General features: G+C 41.1%; 2 protein-coding genes across 3 annotated transcripts in view; both read right to left on the bottom strand.

Annotated features, from left to right (window-relative positions):
• dock1 (dedicator of cytokinesis 1) overlaps positions 1-23,391 on the bottom strand; it is a 173,354-nt gene that overhangs the window by 18,113 nt on the left and 131,850 nt on the right. For both annotated transcript variants that reach the window (XM_069713097.1, XM_069713099.1), the window contains exons 32-44: positions 18,797-18,855; positions 18,062-18,210; positions 16,770-16,855; positions 16,273-16,429; positions 15,539-15,579; positions 15,044-15,134; positions 12,267-12,386; positions 10,858-10,947; positions 10,406-10,510; positions 5,784-5,925; positions 5,188-5,269; positions 3,100-3,184; positions 1,531-1,617 (exon numbers count right to left, since the gene is read on the bottom strand). In XM_069713097.1, the coding sequence (XP_069569198.1) occupies positions 1,531-1,617; positions 3,100-3,184; positions 5,188-5,269; positions 5,784-5,925; positions 10,406-10,510; positions 10,858-10,947; positions 12,267-12,386; positions 15,044-15,134; positions 15,539-15,579; positions 16,273-16,429; positions 16,770-16,855; positions 18,062-18,210; positions 18,797-18,855 (1,294 nt within the window). The remainder of the gene's footprint in view (positions 1-1,530; positions 1,618-3,099; positions 3,185-5,187; positions 5,270-5,783; positions 5,926-10,405; positions 10,511-10,857; positions 10,948-12,266; positions 12,387-15,043; positions 15,135-15,538; positions 15,580-16,272; positions 16,430-16,769; positions 16,856-18,061; positions 18,211-18,796; positions 18,856-23,391) is intronic.
• The window catches only part of entpd1 (ectonucleoside triphosphate diphosphohydrolase 1), a 185,760-nt gene that overhangs the window by 135,022 nt on the left and 27,347 nt on the right, over positions 1-23,391 (bottom strand). The window lies entirely within an intron of this gene.

Genomic DNA, 23,391 nt, shown 5'->3' with positions numbered 1-23,391 from the left:
TTATTAGAAGATGGGCTGAGGTACCCTTAACTACACACATAAATCATGCGGGATAGCGAAGCAATGAATCATTTTCCACGCTGCCCACACGTAAACCTGCAACTGTCAAATGAAGATGGATAGCGTGTTGATGTGGGGTAATTTCATTTCCCATGTCAACAAAATATGATTGGCAATTCTGAGAAAATATTAATAAAATACTGAGAAATGCTGCCAATAATTATACTACTGAGTGAAAGCAAATATCAACTGAACCCGTGTAACTCCACAAGGACAATCTCATTACTGGGATGGCTGAAAAAAAAAGAAAGGAAATCACCACCCTGTACTAGGAGTTTATAAGAAACGGCGGATTGTGGAGAAAATATCAGATTTAGAGCCTCAGCCAAAAACACATAAACATGTTGTGCCAGGGAGACAAATCTCCAATCTGCGCCGGTGTGTCTCGGGCCAACTTGATAAAAAGAATTGTCAGATGGAGGGATTAGGCCTGCTGATTCTCGGCCCAGTCATTAAGCATTAAATAGAGAGTTTGACCTCAGGGACCTGGCCTCTCTCTGGCTCATCTGGAGGGCAAGCTGCTCCTGACAGTATGTTCCAACCCAGCCTGAAGGAAGAGGTGTCTGCTCTGAATTAGTGCGATGATGGAGAGTAACACTCAACTAGATGGACTCGGGAGTTGTTTTGCTTGTCGGGGTGTCATGTCTTTGTGTTTTAGCAACCAGAGGGACGGTGGTGGTGCGTGGGCGTCATGAGGTGCTATCTGACGAGTATGAACGCAGAGGGAACAGGCTGAGAGAAGTGGCCCTTTCCGAGGCTTTTCAGCAGCAAAGACGTGAACACCACCAATCAAAGTGACAAATAAAGAGTAATTGAATGTGGAACACTTAAGCCAAGCCAATCACGCTAAGTAGTGCATTTGTTGTGGGACAAACTAATGACACATTAAAAAGATGCAGCGGGGCGTCTTGGCTCTAAGTGAGACGGTTACCTGATATTGTGCTCTGACTTATATCCCCGTGCTCATCTCGCCACACTTAAACAAACAGCATCTCATCCCCAAATGGGGACACATGACCGGCATTTTAAATAGTCAAAACAACAGAGTTAAAAATAATGAAATTTTAATGCAATTTCAGTCAGATGGAGGGGTGAAGAAGTTAATTCCCTGCGCTACAGTGAACACTGAAGTCATTTGGTGCAGTCCGACCGTCCTCCTTTCAAAGAGTTTTCGATCCAAGTAATTCTACAGAAAACCCACAGTGAGGTCTGAACTGTCTTTTAGTTGCATTTGTGCCGTGAAGCTATTTTCAGTGGAAACAGAAGTGCTTGGTGGATCAATGTGGGCCATCTGGCAGAGAGAGAGAGAGACAGAACGTGCGCTGTCGTTAGTCCTGGGAGTGGCACGCCTGCGTCCACGCGGCTGTCTATACTGCTTAAGTGGACAAATCATATCGATTGCCTTTAAGCAAACCTGCAGATCCTCATCTGATTAGGAGGCCCCCTAACACACAGGCCCTTCATACTCACTGTGGAGACTGACTTGACTTCAAACCAGCGCAGGATGCCGGGAAGTTTGTATGCCGTCGAGTATGTCGTCCTCTCGATCCACATGTTCTGTCGACAAAAAAATGACAGACACAAAGTTGGAAAAGCTCAGGGACCAGTTCACGGTTAACATGGCAACTTAAACAGATCAATTTACAGCTGTTTTGTGGATTGAGCCGCATTGAAACGAGCTTTGAGACTGTTGTTGCATTAATGAGATTAAGACGATGGTTGTTCACTCAAAGCCCATTTAAGGTCAGGGGGAAGGAAGGAGGCCCCTCTACCTCCGTGTCTGGATGGTATTACTCACAGATATAATGGAAATAATATGGAATCTCCTGTAATAACATCACTCAGCTCCGATAATGACTAAATCTTAAGAAGAAAAATGTACACCACAGGGGAGGATGATTTCTCTTGCAAAAGAAGTTTAACATTTACACTGTTTTTTATGAGTGTGTCAAAAGAGAAAAATGATATGCTATTTTGAACAATCAAAGTAAAAGATGTCATGTTGTGTTCAGAGTGGAGTTGTACACTCTGGAGAGATGGCAAATTACAAAGATTGGTGTATATTGACATGTTTAATAGATGCGACAGACACAATATGTCTAATAATAGATATCCATCATCTGTCTGTCAGAGTCCAATCACTGTGAGAACAGCACTGCTGAAGTGATGCCAAAGTAAACACACAGAAGAGAGCGTGACTGGGGTTGGTTTGTCGTCTCTTGTCATTTCTACCTGGATATTTACTGCTCACAAAAAATGATTCATTAAATATACTGAAAGTAAGGACGGGAATATTCACACAACCATTATATTTAGTCTGGATGTTCTAGTTGGCAAACCCTTTTGCTGTGTTTTAGAATAAAACAAAATCCTCTTATTTGGTGTAAAATATTCTGTTTATGTAAATGAGAATTGTGCAGTGCTATTGATTTACGGTGCAAAAAAAACAAATAAAAGCATGTTCAGAGCATAAATTCGAAACAATAATCCAGCATCGTCCTACAATACATTACAAGGTTGCGGCAGTGATACAGAGACAAACAAGAAACCTGATCAAAACAGACCAAAATGAAAAGTCCTTTTCAGTTTTATTCCATTTGCTGCATGTCAGCATCAGAAGAAACGTATCTTACTAAATTTCCCCACTGTGAGATTAATAAAGTCTAAATCTAATCTAAACTGTTTGATCAGGCTCGGAGATCATTATGCTGCCTATTGTAATATACCCAACAAACTACCTTACTGACTGTATGTGTCAGTGGGGTATCTGTGAGTGTGTGTAAATGACACTCTATATAATTAGAGTGGAGCATTATCACAGAAACTAGATGATTAAAAAGTTGTCCACAATTTAGTCAAGTTTGGCTTGAGTTAAGGCCTAGTGTGCATTTCTAAAACCTTATAAAATACATACTAAAATGCTAAATGTAGCCCTCATGTTAATTTTGTGTCTCATGCTTACCAATAATACATACAACTTTTTAAAGTAAGATGGACGAGCTAAGTAAAAAAAAAAAAAGAAAAAGAGAGAGATATTACCGCAAACTCGTTGTCGGGGTCCTTCTCTCCCTTCCTCACCGGCCGGGAATACTGGAATTTATGGACTTCATTTACTGTGTAGAAGCTGGGGAGGGAGAAAATCAGTACCTGAGTAAATTAAAACTGTTATGGGCAATCCGCAGCTTCATTCAAAGGTTGATTGCTTTGCTTCAGGTCAACCGCAGGACAGACCTCGTCCCAGGCTCGCTCTGTCAGGAGCTCTGGCATTTAGCATGTTGCTTTTAACTTACTGTCTGAAGTATGGCCTCATGTGCATATTTATATTTTGGGTCCTTCACATCACTGGCAGCTCGACACGTCAGACATGCAGATAAGCTGCAGCATACGTGACAGAGGGGATGACTGGCAGGGATGAACTTTGCCAAATCAGGTTAATAGACTTTTCACAGCAGGGGTATAATGTTGTTACATCGTGGCTGAGGGAACAGCTGTTTGGGCACATACATGGTCTCCGAAACTCAGACGCATTAGTTGCCGTTTTTCCATCTTTTCATCTGTGTCTCTTGCTGACACAAAGAGAGACAGATTCACAGTCTCCCGGGGAAATGAGTGCAGAGCTGCTATTATCATCACACACCATATTGCATTCCCCGTTCCTAAAACCCATACCATATGGTTCAAAAAGCTCGATTTGACTTCATTAGCAAATAATTGTAAATAAAATGAAATGAATCCGTGTCATTCCAAGGCCACTGCCCTTTTATAGTTAAAGTAACATCAATACGTGTGTGCAGATGGAATGCTACAACTTTTGAACTTTTTCCAGCACAGACTGTTGATGTTTTTGTAATAATCAGACCACAAAGCTTTTAAGAGATTCAAACTCCACATTAAAGCTGGACTCAGGTTTTGCTGGCACTTGGGCCTTTTATGTTGTACGGACAATTCAATATTTGTCCCTATTGCGTGAACTCATAAAGGGTAACACACTATTTAATGAATATGATGAGACCCACTCCTAAATTAGCTGAGAAAGTGTGGCATTAAGTTCAGAAAAAAAAACCCTCGAGCCTCTGAACTTCTGATCTAAAAAAACAGATTAATAAAGCAGCTTTAAATCCGCTGTGCTCCCCCAATTAAGCCTTTTTACATGTCATTAGCTGGCGGGCTGGAGATGATGGAGAAGCGTGGTCTGGCAAAGCAAGGTCAGAATGAGCTGCGCTCTGCCTGCTGCTGTGACCCTTTGGCTCAAACAGCTCAGACTCATTGCTATGCACCACTGATCTTTTTCACTGAATGGCAGAATAGATGAGAGAAAAGAGAGAGACGGGGACACGGAGAGACGCGTCTGAGAACAGCACTGTGAGAGTCGGAGAGAAAACAACAAAGCATTGGCAGAAAAGGAGAGATGGACGGTTGGTGTGGAACAATCCACTATCACTCTCTCAACATGACTGTCTAATCTAGGCCATTAACAGAGTTACATATTCCAATCAGACATAGTTAGCAAACAAGCCAACAGGCTGCTGAAGGGATCAATGCAGGCGGATGTGACCGATGCTGCAGGCTTGTGATAAGATCAGTGCCCAGGTATATTTGCCTAAAGGCTTTTCCAAGTAAATGTCTTCTTTTAATTATGTCCATTGATGCGTTGGGTAGCATATCAAAGTGAATTTGCACAGCTGAGTGATGCAGCGCATGGCTGGCGTACAGATTGTGTACAAGTGGGAGTGCAGGGTGACCACTGTTTGCTGTGGCCCCGATGCTCGACACAAAGGTGTCAATGGTGCCGGAGAAACAATGTTGTTCTTGGCACGGTGACGAACAGCAGATGGCTGGCGAAAGTTAATAAGCACTAAAACGACAAGAAGGTCAACCAGTGTTTGTTCTACACAGACCCATATTTAAATGGAGACTTAATCACCTTCACCACAACGGTCCTCGGCACTCAACACAGAAATGCAAATGTAATTTTGACTCATCACAAGCTCTCCCAACTGTTTTTCACTGACCGGGGAAACTTAATTTGGGCATTGGCAGATTGAAATGCAGACTGTGCGACTTTGAGTAACACACCATGTAGCTGTGAAGAAGGGAATGTATTTGAAGTGGGCACCCCCAGATTACCTGACGATTTGTTCAGAGACGGGCTTGTTTTGAAACTTGGCAGGCAGGTCGAGGATGGGTTTGACTATGAAACACTGGATGTCTTCAGCACAAACATCAAGGAAATAAATGAAAATGTGGCACTCACATCAAAGACATAGATTCACTCAGGACCTTATGATAATTCAGTAATGTCACTACTCAATCTTCATTCAAATCAATTTCTAAAATAGGATTTTGTTGTTTAACAGAATTCTGTAGTTCAAATCTTTTACTAAAGTTTCTGTGAAGCATTTGTATTATATAATACACAACTACGAATGGCGGTTAGTTGCATTTGACTTGAACTTCCTTATTTTATATGTAATTTGGAAATGTATTACTGCTAGAAAAATAGTAGTTAATAATGATATTAATACTAATACTGATTTGAAGCATGTTTTCTAGTCTTGCAGTTACTTTTTTTTTTAGGATGCATCACCTCTGTGAACAATAAATAAAATGTATGAAAAACAGCCTTATAATAAACTCTAACGAGTAAAATATATATATATATATATACATATAAATACAAATCCATAGTTTCAAAGTTTGTCAATGAGTCGTGCTGAGGATACACTGCCCAGAGGAAGACTTGATGTCCTCGCTGGGTGGTGTGGTCGTCTTCATCTTCTCCGCGTTCGGAAACTGTGTGAGGAGACGTGCTTCGAAATCCTCTCTGCGCTCGTACTCTTTCCCGCGGTAGATGAACATTTTGTTCTGAAGGACGAAGAAGAAAACAGGGAGTCCTTGAATATGTACGTGAAGACAGACACAGAATTTTCCCACATGATGTGCTCATACGGTATACTGTGCCTCTTTTATAAATATAGCAGCACTGAGCAGGCGACAGTACACATAGAGTGTCATATCAGACTTTACAAGAGGATTACATCTAGAAGCTAAACTTAATTCAAGGCTGGTAGTAAGAACAAACTTGGCACAGTGACAGAGCAGCAACATTAAAACTGGCTTTGATTTGTACATTTACTAAGCTTCATACTTTAGCTGGGTTAAAGTGTATTATCATAATCTCCATATTAAATACTTAGAAATGAACGTGATACAAAGTTCTTGGCACCGATTCAGTGATTAGTTCAAGGTGGGCCTTTGTTTTTATTAGATTTCTATTTTAGCAAACTGAAAAACACCTACAAACATTTTACTGACGGCTCTTTCACAAACGGCTGCTGCTGCTAACTATAGCTGCCAATGAAGCTGCCTTAAAAAAAAACTTGTGATGGTTCAGACACAGACATGTTGCTAATTTCTAAACGGTACGGTAACATCATGTCAGCCGAGGACTCCGTCACACCTTTTTCACAAGTGGCGCATCCGATAGAAGGCTAAATATGCATTACTGGCTTCATTCATAGGCTTAATAGACCTTATACTGTAAACATAGCTTGAAAGTCATGGTCACACCTGCGGAGAATAATTTAAATAAAGACCATCACTGCACAATAGCTCATACACAGCAAGCCCTAAGCACAGCACACATCTCAACTCCCCAATTAATTCAATGAATCACAGCAATGATATATACCTGTGGTCATTTTCAAATGTCCTTTTACAGATAAGTTAACAAAAGCTCATTGAGTCACCGCTTCCAACCACAGAAGAAGCTGCCTGAAAATACACTGTTGTAGTTTTCTTTCCGCTGGTGATGAACTGTTTTACATATATTTCTCTAAATCATTTAAATCTGATCAAGCAAACATAATATTTTTTCCAACACTGCACATTGTGTAGTTATTCAGAAGAGGACAGTAGATTCACTTTATTTTGTTGAGCATTCAGGTGACACATAGAGCCATCTCAATGTCACAATTCTCATTTTCATTACTCTCAAACTGGCTGGCCTGTTCTGGAAAAGAAAATCACTGTCATTGAGATGATAATGCGTACTAAAATTGTCTTTTCTTTCTTGGCTGGTGGGTAAAAAGACAATTTCAAAGAAGCAACAGTTCATATGACTGTAAAGTCATCAAGTTCACAGAAAATGCATGTTTTCAGGATTTGTGCTCCTCAGACAAGCTTGCAGCAAGAAAAAAAAGTTTGTAACACACGGAGAGCGACTACAGGAAAACTTACAATATTTAATGTCGCACCCTAAAGGGAGTGACGGTTTACCAGGAAATATCTGTGGAAATTTCAGATCCACAGAAACGAAGGAAAAGGTCATGTTTTACTCCAAAACGAAAATAAATAAAGTGAGAGGAGTGCACAAGAGTGCTCCAAAAAAAAATGTATGAGCTAGGGACGTTCCTTCATCTGCCTGAGTGTGTTCAGAGGTCCGTCTGAGGAACATTTTGAATGATAGAACATGACAGCTCATATCTGAGTGTCTCAGAAAGTGGTGTCTTAGGATACATATTTCAAACCAACTTTCACACACCCTCAACGGCTCTTTAGGCTGAGCTGTCACGGAAACTCAATACAGGGATTAAGTCAAGTTTAGGGATGATAGGAAGAGAAAGGAAAGAGGAGGATAAATGCGCCAACAGGAGGTAAACAGCTGTGGAGGAAATCTGTCGGGGAAATTCTGATGAGACCTTTAACACATCGAAAAAGCTGAAAGCAACTGAGGATTCATTAGAGGGCAAAGAAATACAATAGAAGCTTTCTGTCACTGTTAAAAGCCTTTTGACAAGGTATTATGACTTTTAATGTTGAAATGATCGCATAAGATAGATATTGTCTTTACTTTGTTTGTTCAGCCACTAATAAAAAAAATGTAAGACTTTCTAAAAGTAGTTATTGACGGAAACAAACAAAAAAAAACACTTAAAAAAAAAAAACTATACAAGTTTACTAGCTCTTTTTACAATTAGCAAGTACCCCAGCATCTAACTATATTAACAACTAATAAATCATAAGCATCTTAATTAAGCACTCTTGCGTAAAATCAATCTGTAAAGGGGGGTGGATACAAAACGCCTTCATCAGTGTATTGATTTTTCCACATAACTGACTTCTCCCTACGGACACAGCGATGCTGCAACACAAACAGCAGTACGGGCATGAACGATAACCATTTGAACTATATCTGTCTTAATTAGTAACTCTTACCTGAAGACTTTCTTATAAAGGTACTCACACAGAAACCTTTTAACAAAATTACGAGGGGCTATCATGCCAGAGCCATTACACAGGACGACCTACTGGGACTCTATTAGGATGAAATGCTTTGTATCCGTTTGGCTGTATTTGTTATACTTAACTTGTAAAAGAAAATGCTGCTGGGGAATAATAAGGTAAAACTGAGTTGCAATATTTACATGGGGCTGAGTAATCATGGCTGGCTTCTACACTACATTGCATCCAATGTAGCATAAGAAATGTTACAATTTAAAAGGATTAAACAATCAACAGGTAAATTAAATGCATATCCCTATTGGCAAAGACAACCAGGCTTATAGCTGTCTTGGTTTATTTCAGGCCAAGGTCAAAATACTGCTAAAAGAATAGGAAAAAAAAAAAGAGGAAAAAAAATAAATAAAAAGATGTCCTCAAAGGCTGTTTAAAGAGCCAGTTAGATTAGGCCAGTGCTGCTTGCCCTGTCTGTAATGGAGTTCCTGCACTGCCAGATGAAAGGGGTTAGAAGGGGCACATGAAGATCGGAGAAGAGCAAAAGACCCCGGTGAAATGGCTGTTCTTCATCACAGAACGAAAAGGGTATGATCGGGGATCACCGTGCATGAAACTGGACCTTCACCTTATCTTATTCCGTGAGGACGTGACAGAAAGCTTCTATTGTATTTTTGTGTGATAAAAAAAAGAAAGAAAAATAATTCCCCTCTAGACAGAGAAACAACACCTTCAGAAATGTGCCGGATGACAGCCTTAAAAAAAAAACCTGCAATAACAGGGAATACATTAAAAGCAAACAAATCAGCCTTTGCCGGCGTTGCTGTTTTTCTTTTTACAAGCAAAAAGCCTAACGTGTGACACAGCATGAGAAAAAAAAAAATAAATCAATTTGGTTTTGAATAAAGAACTGATATCCGGACAGAAGAGGACGTCCTTCACAAAGTGAGATGAAAACGAGGTCTGACAGCCACGCAGTCGCACCTCAGACAATGAATATGGCCGAGATATTAAATGCCTATTCAACACGTACTTAATGTGATAAGCTGTGATCAGATTGGCACAAGGCCAGCCAGGACATTTGGAGAGGAAATACAGATCCGTTCAGGTTTAGTGGTCATACACCCACACCAGATATGGACGTAAATCATCAGTTTCACCAGCTAATGGTAGAAATCCACACGACTCTCTTTGTACGGGGGCCGCCGCTTTCCAGAACATTTGAAGCTCCAACCACCGAAACGAGTGTAGCCTTGAATGTTTTGGGAGTATAACCCAGGATTCATTATCCAGCAAAACACTTTACGATGTGACCACATCACCTTATTTCACTTAGTATTGGCCACATGATTTATGTTGTGAAGGGACACTTTGTGATGCGGGCAGCACTCACGGTGTGGAGAAAATGGTGTTTCGCTAAAGTTCAGTTAATGGAATCAAAGTTAATGTTTGCCACGTGATCAGGCTTTTGATTGGACAAACGAGATTAGGTTTGTTCTTGTGGTCGTTCGTCAGGGATTTGAAGTTTTTAGAGCTATTGCATATCATTTGCAGATTTAGGAGAAAAGTTTGGGTAGATCAGCTGATGAGCAGACGGTTGCTTGTACAGTACACGCTAAGAAAGAGGGATTAACGCTGAAGCGAAATGGATACACGATGAATGAGAGAGCGACATGGAATAAGATAGGGATAGGAAACGGATGCATTTTTTTGGGAAAATATTGCTTTCACATCTTTTCTCAGCTCTCTGCACAACCCACTTTCTCACACCGAAGGAAATCCACTCAGCATATAGCTCCAGATCTATACCCTAACCCACACATGGAACAGCTTCCTATGATTCAAAGTTTGTTCTCTGTGAGTGAGTAAGTGAATGAAGAACAGAGCAGGTGGGACGTTGAAAAAAAGGGAGTCCCGCCATAACAACCGAATCCCGTGGGAGTACGATGTGTGAAGCACATATGTGTCGACGGCTGAGGCCGAGACTCAAACCGGCGCTGGTAGACCTATTGATCATCTGTTTTTGACAAGTGGCTCCCCCACACTGGGCTTTGAGCCATGCAAGGGGTTCTGAGACTACTGGGAAATGTATAGTAATGTGAGTACTCACACGGAGGAAGGAGGGGAACCCCACGCCGTAATAGCCGACAGCAAAGTAGTCTGGTTTGGGCCGGATGACCTTCACGATGTTCTCATAGAACTGAGCCTGCTTCCGCTGTTGGGAGATGCAATGGTAAATTTAAATAGCATTCAAAACATTGACACTTTTACTTTTATGTGATTCCTGTTGGTGATTTTGCTCAGAAATGTTAGTGACGCATATTTGTTTGATTCTGATGTTGTGACATACAGTATGACATCTATTTTATCGTGTTGCTGCCACTAAATATAATCGAAATGATACGTTCTTGCTTGAATAAAAGATTTAAAACAAATTCTAAACACATTGCAGTCTTCTTTCTCTCTTAAAAAAAATAGGTTACTTGTTACACATCTATGACAGATGAGTAGTGATTGTCCAAATAGTGGATTAACAGTTATAACAGTTATGATAAGACTTACCAAGGATGCACTAAGCTGCTCGAAGTCAAACATTTCATTCTCGTACTGTTCAGCCAGTTCCTTTCCCAAAATGATGGCCTCCTCCCACATCTATCAGGTATAAAGACAGTTAGAAAATGAATTAATAATCAAGATTCAAGCTGAGATAAAGCATTCATTTCCTGCCAGCTGAATAACAGAAAAGTATCTACCAGTCTCTCTCAGGCAACAGTATTTAATATAAGCCTTTTAAATAAATAAAGTTTTATCATTATGCAACTAAATAACTAAAACTCAGATGTCCTCCGCATTATCAGAAGAAAATGTATCATAATATCCTTTTCTCCTTGTGACTCATCCAGAGCAGTGGGGTGGTGTCATAGATAGATGCGAGCGACTCAAACATGTTGAAAGGCTTTTAAGTGGCTTCCTGACAGACTAGATGGGGCTGAACTGATACAGGCCAAGCTGAAGGTGGACCGAGTCCAGATTGCTACTCAGATCAGCCTGCCATCAGTGAGAGTGGTGGTGGCAACGCCATCTGGGACTGTTTTCAAGATGACTCCTGTGACACTCCCAGAAAGTGTCCTCAGCTGAAACCCTGCTCTCTGGAGTGTTGAGGCATTCATCCATTATAACGCGTCCTGATCCCTTTTGGTGGGTTTTGTATGTGCGTGTTTATCCCAGGCTCTCTCGGATTGTTGTCTCCCCGGCCGTTTCTTGTTGAGTGACAGTTGGCTGGAGAACCAAGAGTGGTGGCTGCACCCCAACACTGACAACACATGCAAAGCCTTGGGACATCATCTCTGAGAAGCTCTGGCTGCTGTCCTGCAGATCCATTACAAGCTTAGACTTACAGGCTCAAACACAATATTTCTTTTTTGGGAAAAAATATGAAGAACGGAGAAGAAAAGCAGAGTAAGCAGGTCCAGGTCCAACTGGAACATTTTCTCAGTCTCAGGTGGCAAAGATTACATTCAAGTATGTCACTGACATGGTATGAAGGGGAAAAAAGAGAGAAAAAGGCCAGTGGGAGAGAAAAGCTTTTTTTCTTTTTTTTTTTTTCTTTTCTTTTATAAAATGTAAGGTTATAAAAGGTACAACACAAAAGAGCTACATTAAAGCTTGTGTGGTCTGAAACGCGGCTTCATCCGTAAGAGTATCGGCTAAAGGAAAAGGAGTCTCAATAATCCCCATTCTGCAGAAAAGGCATAAAACTTCCATTCTGCGGCTTGCGTTCAATACCTGCCGTCTCTGGCAGGAAGAGGTATTTAACAGAGACGACAGTATCTAAAAATAGCATCTCCGGAGTCCAGGATTCATCATGATTATGACCACACCATGCATGTGTGTGTGTGTGTGTGTGTGTGTGTGTGTGTGTGTGTGTGTGTGTGTGTGTGTGTGTGTGGGGGGGGGGGGGGACATCTCACCTTGCCCTTGTCAAAGTAATTAATAATCTGCTGATAGAGCTGGTCCTTGAGCTGTCCTTGAGTGGTGGCCTGGTAGCCATCTCTCTGGGTCAGGTGGGCTGCACACTGCTCGTCTGACCACTGCAAGGAACAAGACAGCGCTGGGGGTCAACACTGGGCAATGCAATACAATACGCAGCAAAAAGGGGAACTGGTGACAAGAAATTTATCACTGACATATAGCCGATGCAAATGGGTGAGATGGAAACCTAAGACATGGGCAATGAATCAGGTGTGAATATACAGTAGGCAAAATGGTTCAGAGGGAGCATCAATACAATACAGAGCATTTGTAGAGCGGAAACCTGCTGTTACAGTATTTAACATGAGAATCTTCACAATCCAAAATAGACGCTGTGGTTACATGTATACTTTTATTCGTTCTGATTGACATTATTCAGACTGATATAATTTGTTCTAGTGTTCACAGAAGCATTTACTCGGACCAGCTGCGTGACGTTAAAAATGATAAATGCATCACGTTGTGGATCGCCTTGTTTTCTTTCCACCTACAACCAACAAAGACAATGAGCACTAGCCAATCAGAGCCAGACTATTTGCCATCATTGTGTTGCTATTAATCAAGCAACAGGCTTGATAACAATGCATGGTAGGCATTCAAAAATGTTCAGTTCCTCAAGCCGCCATTGTTTTTAAGTGGAGGAGAAGCCCACTCACATTTATAATAATAAGGAGGGCATGTGCAGAAATAAAACACAGCCAGGAACTAATCAGTTTCATCGTTTACTTGGTTTGTTTACACGTTTACAAGATTTGTTCCTTTTGATTGTTTTATGAAAAGACTTGTATAACCCTCTGAAACCAATTACATTTTCAATCGGTTTGGGGCTGTTTATTCTGTTTGAGGTGTTTTTATGAAGCCATTTTATTCTGTTTGAGCTTATAAATGGTTTGAAACATCAAGCTCCATGTAAACATAAAGCTGATCCAGTGAGGGGAGCTGAAAGAAGCATCACTTATGCTTGTGTTAACAATAAAAACACCAGATAAAATTGAGACATGCAGCAACCTAATCTTATTCAGTACAAAACTTGCTTGATTTTGTAAACAATGACAGACAAGCAAACCTGAAAAAAAAAAAAAAACACACAAGAAAGCAGAAGTATCTTTTTATGTTTGTTCTCTATCCAGTGTAGAGAATAATGAGGTTGGCTTGTGTGTAGAGGAAGCATAATCCTATGTGTCTGTCAGAATTCATTCATTAGCAGCCAGTTTTAATTGGGATTCTTTGGTGCTGTGAGCAACCTGAAGAGTTAATATATCTGACCAGGTTTTGTGTGATGGCCACATTTGAATAGGAAAGCCGAGACATTTGCATACTCTCCACTGGAGATGGGTCAAAAAGTAATTGCTCCGTACATTGTTGCTGTGGCATAAAGAGGGACGCTGGGAGGCTTTGGCTTAGGTTATTGATTCCTTTACGGCTGGACTGCGGCATTTACATGGTAAAAAGGATCTCTGCTTATTCATGGATGGCCAGTGACCCTGGATCGACAAAACTAAACTGCTGATACATCTCAAGAGTACACAGGAAGTGCTGTTAATTCATTAACGTTATTATACCGCCGCAGATACTCCAATTGGAGGACTAATTATAACAACAAGAGCCAGTTTTACTCCACAAATGCTGGTGGATGCATTATTAAGTATCCATCATTCATCGTTATTTAATCTTGTTTACGTGTGCCTCTGTGTGATTACAAAAGGAGGACAGTGGAGAAGAAAGGATTTATCCAGACTCCGCTGCAACAAAATTAACCGATTTCCATAGTGAACCCCTCTTTGCCGGCTACACTACGATCAGGGAGATAGAGACGCCAAGAGACGAACAGAATTGAACTAATCACAAAACCAACTCCTGCAAAATGCTACTGTGACTACTCGGTGAGGAAAATGTGATTCAGTCACAGCCGGCTCTTCCCTGTCGGGACCCGTACAAAGGCTGAAGCAGCCAGGTATTTATGCAAATACAGATGAGATGTTGGATCCGACCATTTCGGATAAAAGGCAGAGGGGAACAACTTCGAATTTATACTCCAAATACCAAACTCCAAATGGGAATAGACACTGCAGCTCTTTGTTTGAACAGTTTAGTGTGTGAATTGGATATATTTTTGGGCTACTGACAGAAACTTTTGAGGCTCAAAGCAGGAGTACATTAACAAAAAGGTGTGATAATAAAAGCAATGCTTCATGATGACTTATAGATATGTGTTCCTAATTCTTTTTTTTTTTTTTTTTTTTTTTTTTACCTTTAAGCAAAAAGTACATGGATCTGATGCTTGTGATTTACTGCTGACAAAGAGGGTAGTAAAAGTACACCTTTACTTTGAAGCAACTTAGGTGGATGAAGAAGATTTTTCCTCTGCTTAAAAATATATTTTCATTAAGGAAAGATCAAATACTAGCCGAGAATTGCATTGGCTATGCAAGGTGAGAAAGATGCTACTCAGCAAGTCTGCCTTCTTCTCATGCCATGGTGGAATTAAACAGTTGCGGGCCCATCGTCCCAAGTCTGTACACATTCAAATTCATCGATACACGGACTGTGAACTTTCCTGAAACCAAGGACTACTTCCTTAGTCTTTCTTAGACTTGATGCCTAAGATTAGTTCACCTGCCTGACAGTCGCTCAACAGAGACTCTAAGTTCTGTGATCTATGCTGTTTTAAACATTTCAGGGAGTGTACTTCTTGTCGGTCTTTGTGTCTGCATACCCTGAGCAGCTTTGCATGTAGCAGCAGAGTGTAGGCAGCCTCGGTGTAGTTGTCACACTCTTTGTGGAGGTCACACAGCTTGTACAGGTACCTGGCAGGAAACAGCAATGATTTAGGGGTCAAATCTAAGAGGGCCTTTTCACAATTTAACAACAGACAGACAGTTAACTCGGCTAGACTGATGTGTCTTGACAGTCTTTTTTTTTTTTTTTTTTTACCTCAAATAACACCTGACAGACGGATGGAAAACTCTGACTGGTGAGAATGTGTAATGGGAAATGTGTTTCAACAAAATCAAATAGTCTTTTCTGGATGTCTGGGGACTTACAGTTGGGAAGAAAAGGGTCCAAATGTACAGCGTTTAGTCTTTGTCAGGTTCAAATGTACCTCAACTGAGTCCTTTAACATCCTTTTTATAATGTACTTTAGTGATTTGTGTGAAAGGCTTCAAAGGGACTGAATGTCTGCATGTGAACAGGCTTAACAGAGTCTTACCTGATGTACATTTCCTCTCTGTCGATCTCCTTGTAAAAGTTCTACAGCATGAAAGGAGACATTCAAATACATTACGAATTTCCAATAACAACAATGCCATTACACTGTTTATAAAGCTTCAGTATATCATGCTTTCATGGCATTACTCTAAGAGGAGAGTAGACTGTGGATTATTTTAGAATATTTTCAAAAGGACAATATTTTGGTAATTTGATCCCCAAAAAAACTAATAACATTATCCAAGCTTGCAGCAGGCAGATGCATAAAGTATCTACTAAAGAGAAGTTGGCTGACATTGGAGTGACAACGGTACGTTTCCAGTAAATCCGAAAACTTTGCACAACTTGACACAGCGCTGAAGTAACATGGCTCCGATAAATGTTAAATATAGGCCAAATGCCTGCAGTCTTTTTTAGTGCCGGTCATCACATGAGACCAAAGTGACATTTTGATGCTCCTAAATTAAATGTCACTTCAGTGGTGGTTCAGGTGAGCTGCAGTGATAACATCTTAATGCACTGTGACATGGGGAGGTGGCTGTCTTTGTTTCTCGTCTGTGGGTAGTCGAAGGTCATTATTGTCGTTTTATAGCCTACAAAAAATATCTCGGTGTTGATAACACAGACAATTGTCTTTTAGAGGTATTTAAACATGTCATTTCCTGCAGGAGCTTCCATGTAATTAACCGTTAGTGGGCTGGTGTGTATTCAGCGGAATTAAAGTAGCCATCTTACGAGCACGTTGACCGTGCAGCTCATGCGGTTTTCCTTGTTCTCGTCGTGCATGATGGTCCTGTAGTCCAGCAGCCTCTCCAGCAGACGCACCACCAGAGTGACGAAGTTCTCGCCCGTCCTGGCCAAGTACGTGTGTTTCCTGCAGTGCTCCAGTAAACTGGTTGTGAATGTGGAGGAAGAGAAAGAGAGGCAACACGGGCAGAGAGGAAACATAATAAATGTGAAGCGTGCATGTGAAGAAGTTCTACGACAGTTTAAAATGTCAAACTTTTGCTATTCAGGATTTGGTAAATGTAAAACATTCTTTTTTTTTTGCCCATTAAAGCAGAGTTAGCATGCAACTGCTCCGAAAGCAAACATCACAGTGGCAAGCTGTGACGAGAAGTCGTGTGATCATCAGCACACTGTGATTATTTTTGAGGAGTGCTATGTTGCAATTAGCATTATCTAACTGGTGAGGGGCTCAGGCGTAATCCTGTCCATTAATCAGCACTTACATTTTCTGAAAAAGAACTTTGTACTGCTCGTCTCCGCGGCCCCCCTCCACCTCGTGATCCAGCTTGGTGATGATCTCGTTCTCAAACTGCAATTAGACAGAGCAGGCGTAAATAATCAGTGTAGCTAATTTTTCAATTCATTAACGCCATCTCCCTGTCTCCCTCTCTTTCTCTCTGCAGCGGCCAGGCAGAGGGGGTTTGTGCTTCGTCTTTAATTGTCCCTCTCTCTTGCAGCACAGCTGGCTGTGAGCTGCTATTTTCTGTTCATTACTAAAGCTGTTCTTTATCTGTTTAAATTTGTTTAGAACACCGAGACAAGACCGCATCAGGAGACACATCCCCTTTAATTTTGCTCTGTTGTAGCCGTACCTGCTGACAGTGATGCATGGATCTATATCTCAAATATTATTATGTAACATCTGTATAAAAAAAATTAAAAAAAAGAACAAACAGCTGACTTTATTGTGCTCAAACAATCCAATTTTCACTGACTTCTTGAGGTACTTGTGTGTGGGCCAGGCACAAATACAGAACAGGAGAGTACAGCCAAGTAAGAAAAGATATAAATGCTGTTCTCTGATAAGCCAAAGATTTACAACACACACGCGCACACACACACACACACACTGAAAGAGAGAGAATGCAGAAGACAGGTCCAGTAAAGGGAATATTACTGGCTTACAGCCTAAAAAGGGGTTAGACCAAAGTGAAATTGATCACATTTCACTAAAGAATAAGAATGTCCAGAGAGATAGATCCTGAGTGACACATTGACTTAAGTAGTGATGTCCTGTCTACTCTCACCCTCAAAAGACTGCACTATCGATAGAAATGATCGTAGAGGAGAGTTGGTTAAGCTGCCACAGCCGGGAGACGCGTTGGAAGCCTCTGAGCTTCCAAATAATTAGACACAAGTAACATAAACAACACATATTTTGGGAACCCCGACAAACATCCCAGAGCTGAAAACCGCCTAACACATCTTCTCACAGAACAGCTGTAACCAAATGGATTTCCTCATGCAGAGGCTTAATTTTGCAACGCAACAAGGCATAACATTAAGTTCCACTTTCTGTGGCTGTTGATAATCGTGCCACAACAAAATGAGATTTGCAGAATTACAAGGAAGCTTTAGGCTATGAAACTTTTTATCAGATGGATGACTGCATGCCCCTCGTTTTTAGTTGCACAGCTTTTCATCAGGTGCTTTTATTACTGCTCCTCTACCATCGTTCCTGCCGTTCTATCTTGTACTGTTCTGCTACAATTACTTCGTGTTTCAGAGGACGCACCCGCTGGAAGCTGCACGTGAAGTGGAACTCGCACTGCATCATGTCAAAGAAGATGGGGATGGTGGCCTTTCGCAGCTCGATCTCAGGGACTAGTGTCATCTCCAGGATCGGACCCACCATCTCAGGGATGAACCTAATCTTGTGGGGCCCTTGGAGAGCAGAAAACAAATCACACAAATCATTGCAATTTGGTCAAAACAAGTACAATAAGTGAGTGAAGAGGACATCTATCATCGTTAATCCATATTTAAAAGTAGCAGCTACAAACAAACAGGAAATCTGTCTCTTCATGTTCATCAATCCTCTCATCAGAATTTTGTACGACAGTCAAGCTTTAAATGACTTTGAACCGAACACATCGAGTGAAATAAGCCCATTAAAAACCCTGTGAATGAGTCAATATAATCAGGTGGAAAGCTCTAATTATTGGATCAGATGATAGAGGTTACCATGAGGAGGGAGAAGCAGGTGCTGAGATCTAACACCCCAAACCCTGCACTGCCATCTCATTCCACTGAGACATCACATCAACATAAAGCCAATTAACACATGAACGTCTATATTTAGCAGCTATTCTCTACTCGGTAGACATAGCTGAAAGATAATCAGGAACACAAATTGAGAAAACAACACTTCAGCATGTGTCAGATGCTGCTATTCTATGGTGGAGTTTGTAGAAATCCCTTCAGAAAAGATTTCCTCAATTAAAAGTAATACTGGAATGAGTGTAATTACCAAGATTGTACCACATATCCCTGATTTCAAAGCCAATCTGTCTTCTCATGTCCTGGTACCTAAAAAAAAAAAAAAAACAAGGGAAAAATATCACACAAGCTGTTGTCAAATCATGGCGTAGAGGATGAGTAAACTCAATGAAAACACAAAAAACTGTTTTTATGACTTTCATTTGCCTAAAGAAATATAATAAACGGGATATATAAAGGGTTTTGGTCATATGTGCAGCTCCGAGAACTAATGTCAGTGTTAGCATTGTTGGTCATAGCATGAAGACTTTAACTGAAAAGAAAAACAAAGAATGAACCCAAAAACCAAAGAAAAGTGAACAAAACCTTTCCTGAAAGCTTCCAGTGAACATTTCAAACAGATCAGAGGCAAAGTAAGAAAGTGGGATGCAACACAATCCCAAAAAATTATTATACCAGTTAATACAGAATTAAACATGTATTTCACAGCTCTCCCGAGGGCTGATATATATAACAGTACATATTACATAGTACTTTTTCTGTTGTCTTCCTGCAAAAAGCTAAATAAATAGTGCAACACAGTTTCTTGAGTCTGTTTCATCTATGTCTGAATGACACATGCGTCAAATTAGACTGTCATAATGAAATTTATAATGAAACAGATTCACCGTGCCTGGACGTGGGGAAATCCGTTTGCTTTGTTTTTTGTGATGTTCTTTGAAACAGAAACACACACTAATGAGTTATTTCCACTGCTGCAAGTTCACAACATGCACACAAGCCAGCAGTCAGCTGGCTGTCAGCTGTGGGCGGTCTTCTGCTCTGTGTATAAGTTGGGTAGGGCAGATGACAGGTGGTAAAGTGTTTGATCGAACACTCTTTGCTGCAACTCGTTTTTTAGGTCGACTTAGTGCGAGTCAAAACAAAGAATAGCAGGAGAAGTAAGGAGGATGGCTCCCGTCCTGAATCTCTGTCTGCCTTTTGTGAATTGAGGGCTTATAAGATGATCAGCTCTGCCATGTCTAGGTCATGAACCGATCTCCATGGCAGCTTGGCGCCCCATCTCACTGTCTGCCACACCGTCCTAGGTTACAGAGAGGACAAATAAAGAAGAGGAAAGGACTGCGAGGGGAAGACAAAGACTGAATGACGGAGAGACCAACCGTAGCGGAAAACATCGGGCAGAGATGCAGAAAGTGAGACCAGTTCTGTGAAACCGATCACATGAAACAAAAGCAATGGCTGTGGCTCCTTTGACAGGCTGGACGTTTGATCAGAAAAGAGCGCAAGTTCATGCCTGAAACTGTTTGAAGATGAAGAAATAAAATAATGGGAACAGCCCTGAGAGAGCACTTTTTACTCTATTTCCTCTAATCTGGCATGAGCTGCGCCACCGCATGCTGAGAAGTAATCAGATGCATTTCTACTGTATGGGGAATAACACTCAATCAGCAGGTTAATAAAACCAAAAAAAGAAGTTGTTGATACATAAATCTAATCGCAATGCATCTGCAACACAATGCTGCAGCAGCACATTTTCAATGAATGAATGCCGCAATAAACATTTGTTTACTAAGCTGTAAACAAACACCTGCTTCTGTTCTGTTCTTCTGTTTTAAGGAAACATTTTATCAGCGCAATCAGCGCCTTCCAAGAAACAAAGTCGATTTCACAAACTGCTCTTTTTAAGCAGTAGAGGCAAAATAGAAATCAAATATCGGACATCTTTGTTTTCTTTTAATGATGTCAGGTGCATTCAGTTTGACGTGATGCCAAAGTCAAGAATAACTTTCCTCTTTTAAATCTCTAATTTCATGCCCTCTCCAGCTGGTGCCGCTGTGGGCAGCTGCAGAGATTTCCCCCCTGCCGAGCATCGCGCCTACCCAACGTCAGACTCCCACACTGAGTGAGTTATGGAGGCAGAGTGACCCCTCTGTCTCCTCTCACCGTCGCGCTGCCGGCATGACACCTTGGGCTGACATTGTAAAGGCAGAAACGGAATGAGAGTGTGAGCATGACACCTCTCCTGACCTCTAATTAATACCAATTCACAGCCTCTTTCACACACGGAGATGTTTCAGAGGAACCGGAATCCCTGATGGAATTCTGAAATGCAACTGATTGTTTTTCCAATATTGCAGAAAGACAAGCTAATGCACTTTGACAGTGAGAAGAACATTGAAAAAGTCCTTAACAAAGAAGCTGTGTCATGTCTCTGCAGCCTGGCCAGGTCACACTGTCAGAGAGAGCAGAGCTGCAAGCGATAAAATATAAACACTGCATCTAAAAATGATTGTATAGTTCGATGCAAAAAAAAAAAAAAGAGAAAGATAATGCATTACATCATCAACTCTTTTTGCAGAACATTAACTCTTTCATGGGTTCGTCTTGTCCCTTATTCCTGTGTATTTCTGTGTATGGCTGCTCGCAGCATGCTTGTGTGTCAGTGACACACACAAGTGTTCCTGTCTCCTCACATGGACGTGAAAATTACTGTGCAGCAGGCGTCGTGTCCTCATCTGAGCTGAGACAGATGCAGGGTGCTGTTCTGTCACACTGCTGTAGGCAGCGAGACAGGCAGCTATGACTGTCGGCTGTCAGGACCTGCAACACGTACCTGTCAGCTGCCGGCGGAAAGCTCCGGGAGAGGTTAACTAAGAATAACATGTCTACGGAGGGGCAGTGGTGAGCGGGGGTCCGGGGCATCTCAGCTGCTTGTGTTGTCTAATGCAACTGTGTCAAGAGGGGGCAAAGGTCAAGACTGAGAGGTGAAAAGAAGGATGTCAAGGCATGAGGTGACGGAAACGGAAGAGATGGAGAACAAAATACAAAGAGAGTGGCGGATAAGGCAGGAAAAGACAAAAAACAAAAACAAAAAAAACCCACGAGTGATTGACAAGCAGCGGCCAGGAAGGACAGCTCAGATGTGATCAAATCCCGAAGCAAAGGAAGCGTGAGATATTCGCACAACACCTGACAATATGATGCTTCCTCTCCTCATCACTCATATGCACATATCATGACAGTACTGCATGCTCATTTATCCAGCTGTGTATGTGTGACTGCATCGACATAGTCACTTCTATGTGAAAATTAAAGGAAAATGACAGTGAAGTATGAGAGTCATTTTTTTTAATCTGTAGCTTTGGCCAATTGATTTTATCAGCTATGATAACAATGAGCTCCCTTACAGTTGTTGCTGAGGTCTGGGAACACAACGATATGGCTATAATGAAGTCCGATAGAGCAAGAAATTAACATTTTTATACATTACTGATGGGGATCGTAAACAAGTCAAAAGTTCAGACGAATTATCTGCACCCCTTTCTTTGGAGCAAATTCTAAAAGTGAGCGCAAATAAAATGTCAATGATGATCTCTCACTGCACTGGAAACATGTATGATATATACACAACTTAAAGAAGGCAGCGTTTTTCTCTTACAAGTACGTTATGCTAACTTTGGTGTTTGTTCAAAACCCGCATTGAATGTCTTCTCTCAACAGCCAATCAGCTCGTAGCAAAGTCAGCTGGTCAGAATTATCATCAGCTGTTCCCCTGGTGAAATGCTTTCTCGATAGTTACGTGTTTTTTATGTGTAATAGAGGAGACATCAACTCCTGTAAACAACAGAAATGCTCCAGAAAAAGTCGGGATCTATTGTCTCAAGTTCAACCCTAAACCCTGGGTATTCCGACGAAGCACCAATGGGCGGCTCCAAATTCTCAACCCTCTTGTTATTTTAATGGTTTCACCGTTTTATCACAATTAAAAATGAAACTGCTGCAGGTAAATCATTACAACTATCCTCATTCATGTTTCAAGATGTTAAAGGTCATATTCAGCTATGGAAAAGCCTGAAAAGTCGACAGTTAATGATGAATTTCGAGCAGTTGCAATTTTCAAATTATCTTGTTGGGAATCTTTGGTTTAAACTAGATTTGACGTCGTTCACAATAATGGATTCACAAGAACTCGGCAATTAACATGGCAAGTACAGTGTTCCAATAAGTGGTGGGATGGAAAGCCGAAAATAAGGTTTTGAAAAGTGGAATCATCTTTTAAAACATGAATGCAAACAGTTATGGATGTATTTATCCTCCTATTCAGACATGTTAGCCTGTTATCAGTGCCTTGGAGGATGACATTAGGATTACACAGTAATGGACCACAACTTCACAAACAGCACTGGGAAAGGCATACAAAAAAACAAAAAAAAAAAAAAAAAGTGCTAAGGAGCCATGCTCCACAAGTCTTTGATTTCATCCATCTTTCTCTGCTTCTGAGCAAAGCACAATAATTGGTATTGCAGGCAGAGCTGACAGTTCATGCGCCAGCACACAAGGAAACGGGATGCTGAGAGAGAGGTAAAAGAAAGAAGGTGAGTGGTAGGTGGAGGGACAGAGGCACAGAGACATAGAAGGAGAGTGGGCGGGTGGAAATTGACAATCCCTGAAAAAATATCCCTCTTGCTTGCTCTGGAAACAATGCGGTTGCATTTGAATGACATATTTGGGAAATAAACAATCTGAAAATAGAAAGGCAGAGATCAGCCCTTTTCTGTGCTGACAGCAGGAATGGCAAGTCTTGTGCATGTGAATCAAATTTCTTTAAGGGAAGGTAGATGA

Source organism: Brachyistius frenatus, unplaced genomic scaffold, assembly GCF_029030835.1.
Source record: "Brachyistius frenatus isolate BFR_SWC_R1_liver_20210118 unplaced genomic scaffold, ASM2903083v1 Contig_115, whole genome shotgun sequence".
Classification (NCBI taxonomy): Eukaryota; Metazoa; Chordata; class Actinopteri; family Embiotocidae; genus Brachyistius; species Brachyistius frenatus.
Note: the sequence above shows the minus strand (reverse complement) of the source record. Positions and strands in the feature narration are given on the sequence as shown.